Consider the following 18,155-nt stretch of genomic DNA (forward strand, 5'->3'; position numbering starts at 1 on the left):
ATGTCATTTTACTTTAAAGGAAAAGCTATGAGAAAAATAGGGGCTGCTCTTTTATTAAAGACTAAATAATGCATATAAACTACTATCTGATATTATTATTCTTTTAGCACCACTGTTTTGTTCTGTCAAACCTGTGCAGAGTATATCTTAGGGCATTCATGCCAAGAGAAATTCATCTCAGGTGTCATTTCAGCAAATAGCACATATAGAAAGTTATCTCAGCTCCCAAATATTGCAAATACATTTAAAGGAATAGTTCAGTGTGAAAATAAAAACTGGGTAAATAGATAGGCTGTGCAAAATAAAAAATGTTTCTAATATAGTAAGTTAGCCAAAAATGTAATATATAAAGGCTGGAGTTCACAGATGTCTAATAAAACAGCCAGAATCCAACTTCCTGCTTTTCAGCTCTATAACTCTGAGTTAGTCAGCGACTTGAAGGGGGGCCACATGGTACATTTCTGTTCAGTGAGTTTGTAATTGATCCTCAGCATTCAGCTCAGATTCAAAAGCAACAGATATGACCCATGTGCCCCCCCCGCAAGTCTCTGATTGGTTACTGTCCGGTAGTCAGGGTAACCAGTCAGTGTAAACCAAGAGAGCTGAAAAGCAGGAAGTAGTGCTCTGACTGACTTGTTATACATCAAATCACTCCAGCCTTTATACAGGCTATTAGGCTAACTAACTATATTAGAAACATTTTTTATTTTGCACAGCCTATCTATTTACCCAGTTTTTATTTTTACACTGAACAATTCCTTTAAGAGCTGAGCTTTTTATTTACAATATTTGCAGTACTTAATGTCTTTCTTTATGGGTACATAGGGACAGACAGCTGCCATGCCCATTAAGCAGGCCGCACATAGATAAGTGCTGATGCCACAGGCTGAATAATTCCTATTAAATTGTCATTGTTATTCTTTGCCCATATTAGTGCTGCTTCAATGTCATAAATGGCCCACTATTGTGTGGAACAGCACCTTTGATCTCTGGTGGTTTATTGAAAAAAATAATGGCGAGATTATCTATTTCGAAGAACAGTCATGAGTTCTGTGATTGTGCTGCTTCCATGAACTGATCCACAAAATCCCCAAAGCACTATGTACTACAATACACTAATCACCAACACAAAAGGCCATTGCAACACACCAAAGCAAACTAATATTTGTGCAACATCTCTGCTGTAACAAGAGGAATCATAATAAGGACCTGCATTGTTAAACAAAAATAGGAAGCTCTGAATCTCCATTTCTGAAGAGGGGACAATAATTCAGACTTTTATTGATAACCCTAAGCACAAATGACTGGTATATTGCTTCAACACGTTTTCCAAAATAAGACACTGCCTCTGCACAATCCTCTTCTTAGCAGTTGAAAGTAAATGCTTGATAACTTCATTCTAGAAGTATAATCTTCTCAAGAGGGTTCCCCTGTGAAAAAGCCATAAGGACTTGTAACATTAGCCATTTAGTATTGTGAAGTTGCAATTGGTAGGGTTCTCTCAATTGAATAGTATTCTATAATAGGGCATCTAGACCTAGAAAGGGACTTTTGCTGCCAGTTGATACAATGTGTCAGAGCAGGCAGCCCAGTAATGTCTCCACCTACCTGCCCATTTTTCTGGGGTTCTCTGAAAAGAACGTAGGGTTCTTTAGTCTGTAATATTTATGCACATAAAGTACACATACTGGCTAATGATAGGATTTCTTTTCACCCAGACATAAAAAGCTGTATAATAAAAGTCCTTTTCAAACTAAACATGAAATCCAAATTATTTTTTTATTATTAAAGTTTTCATAGCTGTTTATTTAAAAATCTCAGCTGTTAATCAAATATTGGCTGCCCCTCCTCTATGTCTTAGGCATAGAGGCGGAGCAAGCAATTACTTTCACTTTTCATTCAGCACTTTCTAGATCTCACTGCTCTCCCCACATTCCCCCAGTTCTCCTAACCATTTAATTGTGTAACCAGTGCTTGGAAATGGACATCAGGTCCTCCATTCTGGTGCACAAACAAGATTCTGAGATGATACAAGGCTTGCCTTAATAACAGTGTCCACAAAATGGCTCCTGCCTGCTTGTTATAATTATGAATTCCCAGACTGATGAAAACAAGATTCAAATAATTTAAACAGTATAATTAAAGTTCATTTTGCTTGACTAACATGGTAAAATAGGATTTGGAATAATTTTTTTGGGTGATGGGTCCTCTTTAAGAACTATATTTATGATGGTACAGGAGATTAGCACAACCATCCATTATTCACTGCCTTCCAAATATGAAACAATTCACTTAAATAAAAGGTTTTGTGACTCCAGTAAATGTGCCAAAACTTAATCACAATGCATGGATTCCTCACAATCTGCTGGAAGGGACAAAACAGTTTATAGAGATTGTAATTAGGCTAGAGGTCTAATAAGTATGTTTGGAATTTCTGAGTGGGGAAGGACAGAATAATAGGATAGAAAGTAATCTGATGGTTCAAAAGCTGGAGAGAACAATAATGGAGAAATGAGTACAAAGAAATTTCAGAAAGTGCAGGCATAGGCCACATTCCAAATGGTCACACCTTTGACTGTAAACTCCACTTGGGTAGGGATTGCAAATTATGTTGGCACTCAATAAAGTAGTATACATATTATGATACCAGCAAAGAAAGAAAAAGCTGAGAATAAAATAAAAAAGAAGAAAGACGAACAGAAACACATAGAAGGGCTGGAAAGGAAGAAGCAACAGACAGGGACAGAAGGCCAAAAGGCAGCAGAGCAGCAGCGCCACTTTTCCATATCAAACATTATCACAAAGCCAGGGCCTGGCCCAAGAGGTAATCCATGCTGATCCAGTGTTAAGGAGAGGTTTACGTAGAGCTGAAGATTTCAGGGAGGGACAAATTAATACAAAGCAGCTGGCGCTTGCTACAAACAAGTAGTTCTTTAGGCCAAACAGCCTGGAAATCAAGCCTTAAAGGGATACTGTCATGGGAAAAATGAATCAGTTAATAGTGCTGCTCCAGCAGAATTCTGCACTGAAATCCATTTCTCAAAAGAGCAAACAGATTTTTTTACATTCAATTTTAAAATCTGACATGGGGGCTAGACATTTTGTCAATTTCCCAGCTGCCCCAAGTCATGTGACTTGTGCTCTGATAAACTTCAATCACTCTTTACTGCTGTACTGCAAGTTGGAGTGATATCACCCCCTCCCTTCCCCCCCCCCCATTAGCCAAACAAAAGAACAATGGGGAGGTAACCAGATAGCAGCTCCCTAACACAAGATAACAGCTGCCTGGTAGATCTAAGAACAGCACTCAATAGTAAAAACCCATGTCCCACTGAGACACATTCAGTTACATTGAGAAGGAAAAACAGCAGCCTGCCAGAAAGCATTTCTCTCCTAAAGTGCAGGCACATATCACATGACCAGGGAAAGCTGGGAAATTGACAAAATGTCTAGCTCCATGTCAGATTTCAAAATTGAATATAAAAAAATTTGTTTGCTCTTTTGAGAAATGGATTTCAGTGCATAATTCTGCTGGAGTAGCACTATTAACTTGTGAGTTTTGAAAAAAAACATGTTTTTCCATGACAGTATCCTTTTAAGAACAGAGAATATACCATGAAAGCTAAGAGAAAATTTTAGAATTTAGAGGTCCTTGAATCCAAGACAGAGAAATGGCACAACATCCTGTAAGGGTGGGACCAACTGACAGAGACAAGTGGAAAGTACTGGACTGGTTTCTTTTTCTGCTTTGCTTTCGTTGTCTGACTAAATAAATCATTAGTGATGGGTGAATTTCTCACGTAAATATTTGCATAGGTTTTATTCTTTGTTAGTGATGGGCGAATAAATTCGGCAGGCGCAAATTCGTGTCGAATTTCCACGTTTCCCTGCTGGCGAAAAAATTAGCAAAATTGTGGCAAAAATTAGCCGTGAAAAAAACGCTGCTTCAAAAAGATTCAGAATATTCAGGCGCATAAAAATTGTCACGCCAACCACCACTGTGGGAGCTGCTTCCTCTATATGTCACTGAAACCCACCTATATGGATCAGCAGTTGCCATTTAATTAACACCATCCAAGGTAACCTAAACTATCTATACTCTACACCACCGGGCTAAAACTGTGACAACCAATGCTGAGTCTAAGGAGAAGGAAAAGAATAATCAGAAAGGAGTTTTGAAAGCTTGTGGAAAGCTTAGGAGACAAAATAACAGTCATCCCTTTATGTGGCTGAAATTTCAGATAAAAGTTCAACCAACCAACATTGCATTCCTATGTTTTTTTTAACCAAGCAATACAGACAGAAACTGGTGCATCGATTGGCTTTAAGACAAGACTCAGAAGTCTATGTACATCTATAAAAAAAGGAACTTTTTTTTAGGACAGCAATGTGAATATTTTGAAACAGCATCAGAGTGGTCACTAGATTTTTCCAAACGCTGATGTGGGCAGGGGCAAAGGAGGGCTGGAGCTAAACTTGTCCCTCACCTACTGCACCAAGAAGTCAGATGGAAGCAGCACAGTGGCAGAGTGGGTATCACTTCTGCCTTGCAGTGCTACAGTATATGTATTATATAAGTATTTTGTATCTTCTCCCCATGAGTTTCCTCTGGGTACTTGGGTTTCCTCCCACACTCTGCAAACAAATAGGAATGTAGAGTATGCAGAAGAGTTTATGATTGATTGTAGGGGAGAGAGAGGTGGAAGTCTGAGAGCCCGGTTAGTAGAAGATTGCAGTAGTCTATACAGGGTAGGGTAAGGGCATGGATTAATTAGAGTTTTAGCTGTTACTTGTCGATATGAGAATGCAGTTTGAGTGTGATATAGTACCAAATTGTATCAGATTAGCATTTAGGCTGGCGAATAGCACACAAGTTGCATCAACGGCTATTAAGGTGCAATTCTGGAGAAAACATGGTGATTTGCATTCATATTTGCATGCTGCCATTCCTTTTGTACATCTAAATGTGCACATAATTGTTAGGCACAGACAGTATACACTGGAACTGAAGGATAAAGTGTTCCCATTGCGGTGCACATCTGTGTGTCTACTAGCATATGAAATTTGTTATTTACTATTCATCACTCAATAAAAAAAGAGGAATCCATTATACTGCATTTTATCATTTAAAATATTTGCGTTAAATTTTTTTGATTCTGGTCCAGAACAAACTGAATGAATATCTAATAATGCTGTAAACCTGAAATATGTTCCGGATTGTTGTGCAATTCATGTAGACAAGAACTGTTCCCAGCTACACACAAAACTGTGTGCAAGACTTGCCCCGGATTACAGAAAAATGAACTGAATTGTTGTGGAATGTTTTTATTAAATATTTTACCTTGCATGCATGTGGAATTAAACAAAGGTACAGTCATATAAAAAAGTTTAGGAACCCCTCTTAATTATTTGGAGTTGTATTTATCATTGGCTGAGCTTTCAAAGTAGCAACTTCCTTTAATATATAACATGCCTTATGGAAACAGTAGTATTTCAGCAGTGACATCAAGTTTATTGGATTAACAGAAAATATGCACTATGCATCATAACAAAATTAGACAGGTGCATAAATTTGGGCACCCCAACAGAGATATTACATCAATACATATCAGTTGAGCCTCCTTTTGCAAATGTAACAGCCTCTAGATGCCTCCTAAAGCCTTTAAAGAGTGTCTGGATGGCGGTATTTTTGACCATTCATCCATACGAAATCTCTCCAGTTCAGTTAAATTTGATGGCTGCCGACTCCGAGCATGGACAGTCTGCTTTATATCATCCCATAGATTTTCGATGATATTCAAGTCAGGGGACTGTAACGACCATTCCAGAATATTGTACTTCTCCCTCTGCATAAATGCCTTTCGACATGTGTGTAGGGTTATTGTCTTGTTGGAATATCAAACCCCTGCGTAACTTCAACTTTGTGACTGATGCTTGAACATTATCCTGAAGAATTTGTTGATATTGGGTTGAATTCATCATACCCTCGACTTTAACAAGGGCCCCAGTCCCTGAACTTGCCCCACAGCCCCACAGCATGATGGAACCATTTTTGTCTCATCAGTCCAAAGCACTTTGTTCCATGACTGTGACTTGTATAAATTAGATTTTGCATACAACAAGTACCTCTGAGTGCAGAAAGGGCTTCTTTCTCATCACCCTGCCATACAGATGTTCTTTTTGCAAATTGCGCTGAATAGTAGAACGATGTACAGATACAACATCTGCAGCAAGATGTTCTTGCAGGTCTTTGGAGGTGATCTTTGGGTTGTCTGTAACCATTCTCACAATCTTCCACATATGCTGTCCCTGTATTTTTCTTGGCCTGCCAGACCTGGGTTTTACAGCAACTGTGCCTGTGGCCTTACATTTCCTGATTACATTCCTTACAGTTGAAACTGACAGTTTAAACCTCTGAGATAGCTTTTTGTAGCCTTCCCCTAAGCCATGATACTGAACAATTTTTGTTTTCAGATCTTTTTAGAGTTGCTTTGAGGAGCCCATGCTGTCACTCTTCAGAGGAGAGTCAAACAGAAGCACAACTTGCAACTGGCCACCTTTTCTTATGATTGGACACATCTGCCTATGAAGTTCAAGGCTTAATGAGCTAATCCAACCAATTTGGTGTTGCCAGTAATCAGTATTGAGCAGTAACATGCATTCAAATTAGCAAAATTACAATTGAATGCTGTTTCACTAAAAATCTTGGTTCAGAAAACACCCCAGTACTCAGATGTTCCTGGGAAATGAAAGACCTATCACAGTTATCTTTTTTGTTGAAATTGAAGTAAATTATTATGCAGGCTCAGACGGATTCCCAAACTTTTTCATATGACTGTATATAAATAAAGGATAATTATACAATTGTGAATTCACTGCTCAGGAAAATCATCCCCAAAATATATTTTTCCCTGAGCATCTGATAAAATGTGCATTAGCGCTGAGAGATGTTTCAGTTATTCATAACGTGACATAAAACAGGCAGTTAATATTCTGTATAGCAGTCTTATCTGTACTTCCTTTCAAACCAGAGATTCCCAACAAATACTTAATGATTAATTGCTGATAAATTATCCAGCATTTTTCCTAGAAAATCCTCTTCAGTGGCTTATGCAAGAATGAAAGTTGTTTTTTCACCTGCTTTCAAAAGAAATTCCTGGCTAGCATCCACATTCTTCCTATTCCCCCATATTAAAAGCTTTGAGAAATGCTAGCTTTGAAGAATAGATTTTAAGGTACCAGCACCACCTAAAGCACTGATGGAGAACTTTTCTTGCACAGATGTTGTTGAACTACATATTCTTATTCCCACTACCAATGCTGTATTTCTGCAACAACTGAAAAACCAAAAGTTGACTATTCATAACTTAAACAAACTAGTAAACTTTACTTAGCAGAAAGACACACTAATCTAAATTATTAAAAATGTTAGCAACACCCTTCAGAAATTTCGGATTACATACCGCTAGTTGGGAACATGTTACAAAATCCACACATTATTCCCAGAGTTCTAAATACAAAACTTTCTCGGGTGTTCATTAACATATTGTTTTAATACCTGAACAGCAGCTTGAGAGGTTGGAACATCATTTTGGAACAGTTCCACTAAACAGTAATGTTTAATGAGCCAAGCAGACCTTACAGACAGTGTATAAATTCCCGAAAAGGTCTGGTGTGTAAACAATTTCCTGTGGTGGTAGCTAATGATTTTCTCTTGCTATATCTGCTTCTGCAACATTTATTCAATTTCACTTCTTTGTATGTCTATAGGTGTGGGCTATAGAGTCAAAAAGGCCTAAGACCTTAAAGGAGAAGGAAAGGTTAAAACTAAGTAAGCCTTATTAGAAAGGTCCATCTAAATATACCAGTAAACCCCCAAAGTAGTGCTGCTCTGTCAAAAGAAACACTGCATTTATTTCCTTCTATTGTGTACTCATGGGCTTCTGTATCAGACTTCCTGCCTTCAGCTTAAACCTCATTGCCCTGGGCAAGAGCATGCTCAGTTTGCTCCTCTTCCCCCCCCTTCTCTACTGTAATCTGAGCCCAGAGCAAGGAGAGACTCAGGCAGGAAGTGATGTCACACCATGTTAATACTGCAGCTCCTATCCTTAACAAACAGAGAGTTTCTAGAGCTTTTTTCTCAGGTATGGTAAAACATTCTACAGAATAAATATAGCATTCTAGCTTGCACTATTGCAGCTAATCTATTGGCAATAAAATGCCTCCGTAGGACATTTTTGACACCCACAAATTGACGCAGGTGTCAAAATTTGCGTTTCGCGAATTTCACTGGAAATTCACACATTTTTTTTTGGCGACGGAACTATTGACATTTAAGAACAAAAATCCATCCCTGAAGTGTGGATCAGGCATTGTGCCCTCACACAAACCAAATATACAAACAGCCTGCGGTCAGGTGTCGTCACTGCTTCCCGTCCCCCGAGAACCAACCCCCTACTATCTTGGGCCACATGGCAACCCCCTTCTGTAATGTCATTTGTTTTATAGTGGTGATTTTATTGCATTTTTAGAAATTTTATTTGCATATCCAGTTTTGCATTGCTGTGGATTTATTGTGCTCATAAAACATTTATTGGACAGCAAACCTGGGAACTGGAATTTAGACCACCATTCTCACTGTGCAATAATTTATGTTTTATTGCTTTGATTGGTTTTATGGTTAGTGATTTCATTGCTTTCTGTTTTATTCTTCACTAGTTTTTTTTTTTGGCTGGTAAAAATTGTGTATGCAATAATTTCATTGAGGAAGTCTCTTTATGCTACATAGTTTAGTAATCCTGGGCATCAAATTGTTCAGAAGACATTTATTTATAAATCCTATAATGTTTTATCTTTTTAATATTGTAAGCTTTGAGATGAATTTCAGATATTTTATGATTATTGCTAACTTTAACTTTTATTTTCAGTGTTGCTTGGAGTATAAACTTTAAAGTTTTCAAATCGTACTCTTTCCAAAAATATATTTATGGGGTTAACCTATGGTTAGTGTTATTTTTGGCCTTGCAAACTAAGGTATATATTTCTAGTGCGGTTCTCCTAAAAATATTAGTATTGTACTACTGTGTGATCCTAAGGTATAAGTCAGAAATCTCCATTTAACTGTCATGTTTTTCCACAATTCAAGAAAATTGCAGCGGAAATTGTGAATTTGAGATTTTGGAAATTCCTATTCGAAAGGATCTTAAAACTCAGATTTAAAAATGTAGCAACGAAAACCTGGCAAGCTTCTATATTAATCAAAAGGGATATATATTTTTATTACCTGACTCAAGTTTTTGCAATTCAAGTTTGTTCATAAATAGGTTAGCAATTGAGATTTTTGAGAAATTCGTTTTATTTGCATTAGAAAATGCTTGAATTCCATTTTTTAATAAACCTGTCTCTCTACATTCCCCCAGGAAATGCCCTAAATATTACAAAATTTGCTGGCTTTGAAAACAAGTGCGAAACTTGTAAGGGTTAATAAATAACTAGTAACTTTTTTAAGCATTTAATTACAAACATTAAAGGGTAGATTTAGGGGCCGATTCACGAAGGGTCGAATATCGAGGGTTAATTAACCCTCGATATTCGACTGGGAATTAAAATCCTTCGATTTTAGCGCAAATAGTGCGATCGAACGATCAAAGGATTATTCCTTCGATCGAACGATAAAATCCTTCGAATCTAATGATTCCAAGGATTTAAATCCAACGACCTTCCCCATAGGCTAACATTGAGTTCGGTAGCTTTTAGATGGCGAACTAGGGGGTCGAAGTTTTTTATTAAAGAGACAGTACTTCGACTATCAAATGGTCGAACGATTTTAAGTTCAAATCCTTCGATTCGTAGTCGTAGTCGAAGGTCGTAGTAGCCCATTCGATGGTCAAAGTAGCCCAAAAAACACTTCGAAATTCGAAGTTTTTTTACTTCGAATCCTTCACTCGAAGTTAGTGAATCGGCCCCTTAGTGTGAAATTAGAACTCCCCACAGACAACCCTACCCACTTTCTGTTCATTCCTAATGGATTATTAGAATTATACTTATTACATGGTGAACTCTAAGGGTAGGACTAAACGGATGTTTCCGGCACGATCCGAAGCGATGCAGCATTGATCCGGCACTGCGTCTGCATCCGACAATCGTGTCACGTCGGATCAACACTGCGACTTCATCCGACAATGCATTCACTTACCTTATTTCCATCGCATGCAATTTGACGCCATCGTTTTGTCGCAGCGCATCGGATCGTGACGGAAACGTCTGTGTAGTCCTACCCTAAATTTCACCCTTGATAAATATGCTTGAAAAATTCCCATATCAATAGAATGTGGGTGGGGTTGTCTGTGTTGGGCTGTAATCATACAAAATCTGCCCATAAGAATTGAATATTAATTATATTTGAATATCTATGGTTCTGTTACCCACCTGATTGATATGGTTTAATTTATCGATGATCTGATTGATAACAGGATCCGACCCTCTGCTTTTTCCCTCCTGGTGGCTTGAATGGATCTTTAAACCATTCTTAACTGTGTGAGGACTGAACCTGAAATTAAAAAAAAACATAATGTAAGAAGATCTGTCTCATCATATTTGATATTTCTAGTTAGTTGAATCTCTACGCACCTTGTGTTCATATCAACATAAACTTTTCAAATACTGTATAACAAACAAATACCACAAATTAGCACGAGTGAAATTATCTGAGTGAAAATTTGAACAATAACAAGTATTGCTGGGAATTTCAGCCAACACTTTTAAAAATAAGATCTATATTTTATATATATATATATATATATATATATATATATATATATATATATATATATATATATATATATATATATATATACAGTATATTGCAGTATCTCAGAAACATAATTATAGCTTATATAAACAAACTGCTGTTTAGCCATGGGGACAGCCATTTAAAACTAAAAAAGGAGAAAAGGCAATGGATACACAGCAGATAACAGATAAGCACGATAGCATACAATGGGATTCTTCAGAATTTATCTGTTATCATCCTGTGCTTCAATAGCTGCCCCATTAGCTACACAACAGCTGGTTTATACAGTATAAACTATAATTGTTTTTCTGAAGCAAACACACCAGTTTTGCCAGTGCAATGCACCACTATATTATATTGTCTTTCCTTTAAAACGTTTATTTTTTGGTGTAAGTGTTCCTTTAATATCGGCTAGCCATTTGCCAAGATGAATACACAGGGGCCAATTCATTAACTTCGAGTGAAGGAATAGAAGAAAAAATACTTCGAATTTCGAAGTGTTTTTTTGGCTACTTCGACCATCGAATGGGCTACTTCGACCTTCGACTACGACTTTGAATCGAAGGATTCGAACTAAAAATCGTTCGACTATTCGACCATTCGATAGTCGAAGTACTGTCTCTTTAAAAAAAAAAACCCTAGTTCGCCACCTAAAAGCTACCGAACCCAAACAAACGATTATTCCTTCGATCGTTCGATCGAAGTATTTGCGCAGAATCCTTCAACTTCGATATTCGAAGTCGAAGGATTTTAATTCCCAGTCGAATATCGAGGGTTAATTAACCCTCGATATTCGACCCTTGATGAATTTGCCCCATAAAGTTACATAGTTAAAATGGGTTGAAAAAAGACCAAAGTCCATCAAGTTCAACCCCTCCAAATGAAACCCAGCATCCATACACACAATGACCCCTCCAAACACTCATACAAACTAAACCATATACACTAACTATAGAGTTTAGTATCACAATAGCCTTTGATATCATGTCTGTCCAAGAAATCATCCAAGCCATTCTTAAAGGCATTAACTGAATCAGCCATCACAACATCACCCGGCAGTGCATTCCACAACCTCACTGTCCTGACTGTGAAGAACCACCTACATTGCTTCAAATGAAAGTTCTTTTCTTCTAGTCTAAAGAAGTGGCCTCTGGTACGGTGATCCACTTTATGGGTAAAAAGGTCCCCTGCTATTTGTCTATAATGTCCTCTAATGTACTTGTAAAGTGTAATCATGTCCCCTCGCAAGCGCCTTTTTTCCAGAGAAAACAACCCCAACCTTGTCAGTCTACCCTCATAATTTAAGTCTTCCGTCCCTCTAACCAATTTAGTTGCACTTAGTCTCTGCACTCTCTCCAGCTCATTTATATCCCTCTTAAGGACTGGAGTCCAAAACTGCACTGCATACTCCAGATGAGGCCTCACCAGGGACCTATAAAGGGGCAAAAATATATTTTCATCCCTTAAGTTAATGTCCTGGAATTAGTCAACTTGTTATCTACAAAAATTCCTAGATCCTTCTCAGTTAAGGAAACTCCCAACACTCCCCCATGGGGAGGCACATTTATCAAGGGTCAAATTTCAAATTCAATTTAACATCCTTAAATTCAAATGAATTCAAAATTCGACCTGCCAAAAGTCATTAATAAAATCAAATTATTAAAACTCGGATGAATTTAAACGACCCGAATACTCTAAAGAAATTTGATTCAAATTCAAACGATCTCCGAAAAAATTTTAATGTCAGGAAGGCTGCAAACATCTCCAATTGATTCCTGGACTTATCCTAATGACTTAAACAGTAATTTGGCAGGTTTTAAATGGCAAATAGTCGATTTCAAATCCTTAAAGGGCCAGAGTATGATAAATCTCGAAAATTCAAATTAGAATTTTTTTTAAAAAAAAACTCAAATCAAGTTTGGATAATTCCCTAGTCTAATTTGACAGTTTTGACCATAAAAAAAATTTGAAAAATCAAATTTGAATTTTCAATTCGACCCATCATAAATCTGCCCCTTAGAGTATAACTTAACTCAGTGCACTTTGCACTAATGTGCATTATGGTTTTGCTAAATTACACTAGGCATTATGAGTTGCCACCTTTTTTTTTAAAAAAATTCAACCTTTTTATATATATTTTTTTCATTGGGATCAAGCATCACTTTTACCCCCCCACCAGTAAAAAACCAGTAAAGTGGCAATCCTAGGAGCATGGGATTACTTTGTACTATGCTAAACAATGTTTGCACTTTAGTGAGCAGCACCTGGTTGTAACGTGTAAAGTAATAATGTATTGCCAAAGATAAATCCAACCTGTTGCACTGTTGTAAACAAATTTAATGAGAGGGCAACAATGCAGGATTTCCCTTTCAGAAACCCTTGCCTGGCCTACAGTGTGGATTCACTATGCAGACAGCGCCATCTACTGGACAGATATAGCCACTAGCTATGTTCTTAATGATGATAAAACTTAGCAATGCTGTAAAATATCTGTTATCAGGCCAAGACTGGCAATCTGTGGGTTCTGGCAAATGTCAGAGGGGCTGCTATAAGTTGCCATAGAAAGTCAGAATTTAATGGGCTGGTGGGGCCGTTTGGACCTTTGTGTTGGCTCATTGGGCCTCTGTGTACCTGAAATGCCAGGGCCTATTATAATTCTCAGTCCAGACTTGTCTGTTATATCAATATATAAATATAATAAATAACATTTATGAAGCACCAATGTATTCCACAGCACAGCAGAAGGTTGTATACAAACAATCACATGACATAAACACTGACCGACATGTCAGTGTTTAGGACTCTTTGGTCGCCCTTGTGCTATATCTCATCATCATCTGGCTGTAGGAAATTAATGAGGATATTTATTCAGCATTTTTGTTAAAGGGGATGTAAAACCCAAGTCATTTGGCTGAGAGAATCAGTATTTAGTGGATAGGAAGGATGCACAGTGAGCTGTAGGCAGAATATTGTCTCAGTGGAGAGAACTCTGGCACAGCCATCTGAGCAACCTTGAGAAGGGAAGTGATATTAGCTTGGTAACAAATAGAAATTAAACAAGATTGCTAGTGTTCAAAAAAATAGTCTTGTCAACTAATAGTTTGTAATGAAACTTCAACACAGTAGCAAATCCTCTTTTTATTTTCTTACTGGTTTAACTGACACAAACAAAGTCATACAGAAACCAGTTGCTTGTTGTACACCAGTTACTCTATATGATGTCTTGCATACCTCCCAACATTTTGGAAATAAAAAGAGGGACAAACATTTTTTGACCACGCCTATTTTTGTGGCCCCACCTCCTAATTTTGTTTTACAAAATTTGGCAGGTTATGAAAGTTTGATTATATTTCTGTGTTGTTTTTTTCAGTTATTACAGTTTTGCTAATGAAGGTGAATTGCCCTGTGCTGTGAGTCTAACTTTTCCCAAGGGACCTCTGTATCTAAATTGTTACAATTACTTATTTGCTTATCTTAAAATTATCTTAGTTGCACCTGGTGGGTGTTCTGGTCTCTCTGCCAAAAGCCAATTAAGCTAGAAACTATGTATTTTTATGACTGCAGAGAAACTCTGGACTTTTCAGTACAAACGCTGGACTTCAGGTTGAGCTGTCAAAAACAGGACTGTCTCAAAACCGGACCGTTGGGAGGTATCGTCATGTCCATTCAACCTCAATGTCAGGAAGTTTTTCAGCCTCTTGAAAATAAAGTAAATTGCAGTCACTATGTAATGAACCACTTGTGATATTGTGCCTGCAACCAATAAAATTATAGTGTCAATGCCTTGTCAAACAAAAACAACAATTTTGCATAAAAATGTGCATTTGCTTGACTTTATAAACTTTAAAGCAGATATTAAAGCTGGTACAAATGTGGCAACATGGTTTTTAGACTTAGGGGCAGATTTAAAGTGAAAATTTGAATGAAAAAAAAAAATCGAATTTCGAGCTAATTTTTGTGTAATTTGACTAGGGAACAGTCCGTATTCAATTCAAATTTGAAAAAAAATTTAATTTTGAAATTTATCATGTACTGTATCTTTAAAAATTCAGCGACCAGTCGCCAACTAACACCTGCTGAATTGCTGTTTTAGCCTAAGGGGGACCTCCTAGAACCTATTTGGAGTCAATTGGTGGACTTTGAAAAATCGAAGTTTTTTTTGGGGGGGAAATTTCAAATCGTATGGTTAGAATGCGCTATTACTTCGATTTGTACAATTCGAATTCAATCGAAAACTGACCTATTCCAAAGAAAACTGACCTATTGGGCCAAAAAAAACTTCAACTTAATTTCAGTTGGTCTTTTTGAATTCCAATTTTGAAGTTTTTCAAATTCGAAATTTGCCCCTTACCCCTTACTGTTTCATGTTTTGTGCAGTGGATAACACTACAGCTGGGTCTGATCACTTGTAGTAGCATGAGCCATTGCACAAATTATAATCTGTACTCATTGCTTTGTCTTTATTGGTGGGCTGTAGGGTCATCGTTAAAATTGGGAGATTGCAAAAAAGAGTGTTGAGAGCTCTGGCTTTTCAAGCTAGTCCCAAACCAGGGTAAATATGCTCTGCAGCAACAGAAACACTTCTCCTACACCATTATTTATATGAAGGCAAGATGTCTGTTTTCCAGTACAGGGAAAGATTTCAGCATTGTGCCGTTGCCCTTCTACAGTGGTGCATTCCAGATCAAAGCTTTTTATCTGTCAGCTCACAAGAGACTTTAAACATCCTATGACCTGCCTGAGAACTTCAATTATATGACATCAAGTTTTATGAGGGTTACGCCCAACATCAATTGAGCCTGAAATATTTATATATATATCTTTATGTTGTCCCACCTCATTAAAAATCTAAAAAATAAACAAACTGCAGCACACTAGATTGCTTCAAGCAAAACGGCTTTTACTGCTTCAACGTGCACTGTGCAACATTCCTGCTCCCGGCCAGGGGAAGTTCTAGTTTTCTCGTTTATTTTATAAAAGGTGGGGGGGAAAAAAGATCCCAGAAAACAGAAAATCATAAAAGGTAAAAACTTAGGGGTCAGTGGAGCTTATAGATAAATAGATATAATAAATTCAACATTAAGGGGCAGATTTACTAAGGGTCGAATATCGAGGGTTAATTAACCCTCGATATTCGACTAGGAACTAAAATCGTTCGACTTCGAATATCGAAGTCGAACGATTTAGCGCTAATCCTACGATCGAACGATCGAAGGATTATTCGTTCGATCGAACGATTAAATCCTTTGAATCGAACGATTCGAAGGATTTTAATACAACGATCGAAGGAATATCCTTCGATCAAAAAAGCACAGGCAAGCCTATGGGGACCTTCCCCATAGGCTAACATTGAGTTCGGTAGCTTTTAGCTGCCGAACTAGGGGGTCGAAGTTTTTCTTAAAGAGACAGTACTTCGATTATCGAATGGTCGAATAGTCGAACGATTTTTAGTTCGAATCGTTCGATTCGTAGTCGAAGTCGTAGTCGAAGGTCGAACTAGCCAATTCGATGGTCGAAGTAGCCCAAAAAACACTTCGAAATTCTAAGTTTTTTTAATTCGAATCCTTCACTCGAGCTTTGTAAATGTGCCCCTAAGGGAAAGTCTTCCAAATTTTTCTAGAAAGTCTTCCAAATTGAACAAAGTTTCTCAGGTGATGAGATAGTAATTCATGAACTTTAAATTGGCCCTGATAAATAGAAACTAGTGTATGTGTATGTGATAGGGAACTTACCCCCAAATGTAATAAAAGGCACTAAGCTTGCCAAGGAGCAGTAACCCATAGCAACCAATAAGATGTTTGCTTTCAAACAGGTGACTAGTATATGCTACCTGCTGATTGGTTGCTATGAGTTACTGCTCCTGGGCAAACTTAATGCCTTTAATTAAATTACCCCCTTAGAGTGTAAGCTCTATTGCGGCAGAGATATAGTAACTCTGCAAAATGCTGCAGAATATGTTGGTGTTTCATAAATAAAGAACCTGTGGCTCTTCTTTGACTGTTGGAGGGCTATGTAGCATACTATATGCACAGATATAGACATAGAGGAATATGCACTTTGTGCGGCACTGTTGTATACAGTGTTTTGTTGGATACAGTGCAAGGAAGAAGCACTGTACCACTCTGGATACCAGCACATTATTGCCTGCTCAGGGCCAATTGGTAAGAGTTATATTGTCAGCTATTGTGGGGGATGTTATGCATTTTTTGTAACATAACACTTTTTTTGGTGTTTTTCTTTGGTAGATAATGGACTGTTGAGGACAATGTAGGATGCATGGCAAAATGTAATGTGATATGTGATATGATGCTCTCTTGTATATGTGATTGTGGTTTATGCAGACCCAGATTTGTGGAGAGGCCACCAAGGCCCGGGCCTATGGCGGTAGGATTTTAGGGGGCGGCATGAAGCTCAACCACACCCACATTGGTTCAGAAACACTGGGGATGCGCGGGAGATACAATAGTTTTTTAAAACATTTGTGCGAATAAAGGGGAGGAGACGGGGGCCACGAATGACAGCAGGCCTAGGGGCACCCGCTATATAAAACCGGCCCTGGGTTTATGAAAGGTTTTTGAATACATCATTGCTATAGAATGTAGAGTGCATCAAAGCAACCGTGATACGATTTATTTCTTCATTAAGCCTTTACTCTAATTCCAATCAATTCCTGACTGTTTCTGCCCCCATTTGTTACACTAACTATTGTTAGCACCAGTCCCAAAGTTGTGAATGATACCAGCAAACTTCAGTGAGCACAGGAAAGATTGTGTGCACATGTCAAATTCATCCCCACTTGCTCAGACCTGTACATACACATTTCACTAAAAGTGAACGCAAACCCTAAATTATAGGCATACAGTCAGCATGATATTAAAAACAACACTGGTGTTGTTAAGCTATCGTGATGATTGTAAATTAAAAACTGTGCATTTTATAATAAAATATCTACTTTATCTTCTACAAAGACAGTAAAGTTGACCGGACTGCCCTCCTAGTAGCACTCCTGCAATCTGAGACGTAAAATACACCAACACAAACTCCAGCCAGGCCTGGTTTGTTCATAAAATAATCAAAGGCTCTGATCAAAGTTTAAAACAATATGATAAATAGCACTAGGTTTTACTTAGTAGAAGCCCTTGCTTAGACATGGTAGGGTTTCAGTACTTTAACAACATAAAGTAGAACTGCTGCCAAAAAAAGCAGAACATAAATGCTCAATTAAAAAATCATTTTAGCTTTAAAAAACGGTTTTGCTCTGGCAATTGTATTCCATCAGTCAGTGGTTTGCAATCTCTAAATTAATAGAATTGTACCCATCTGAAATTCAATAATGTCTTTCATATCTTTAAAGAAAGAGCTT

General features: G+C 37.6%; 1 protein-coding gene across 1 annotated transcript in view; it reads right to left on the reverse strand.

Moving 5' to 3' along the window:
- LOC108700176 (glypican-3) overlaps positions 1–18,155 on the reverse strand; it is a 226,633-nt gene that overhangs the window by 67,596 nt on the left and 140,882 nt on the right. Inside the window, exon 6 of the mRNA XM_018233119.2 lies at positions 10,429–10,549. Within this exon, the coding sequence (XP_018088608.1) occupies positions 10,429–10,549 (121 nt within the window). The remainder of the gene's footprint in view (positions 1–10,428; positions 10,550–18,155) is intronic.

This window comes from Xenopus laevis, chromosome 8S, assembly GCF_017654675.1.
Source record: "Xenopus laevis strain J_2021 chromosome 8S, Xenopus_laevis_v10.1, whole genome shotgun sequence".
In the NCBI taxonomy this organism is placed as follows: domain Eukaryota; kingdom Metazoa; phylum Chordata; class Amphibia; order Anura; family Pipidae; genus Xenopus; species Xenopus laevis.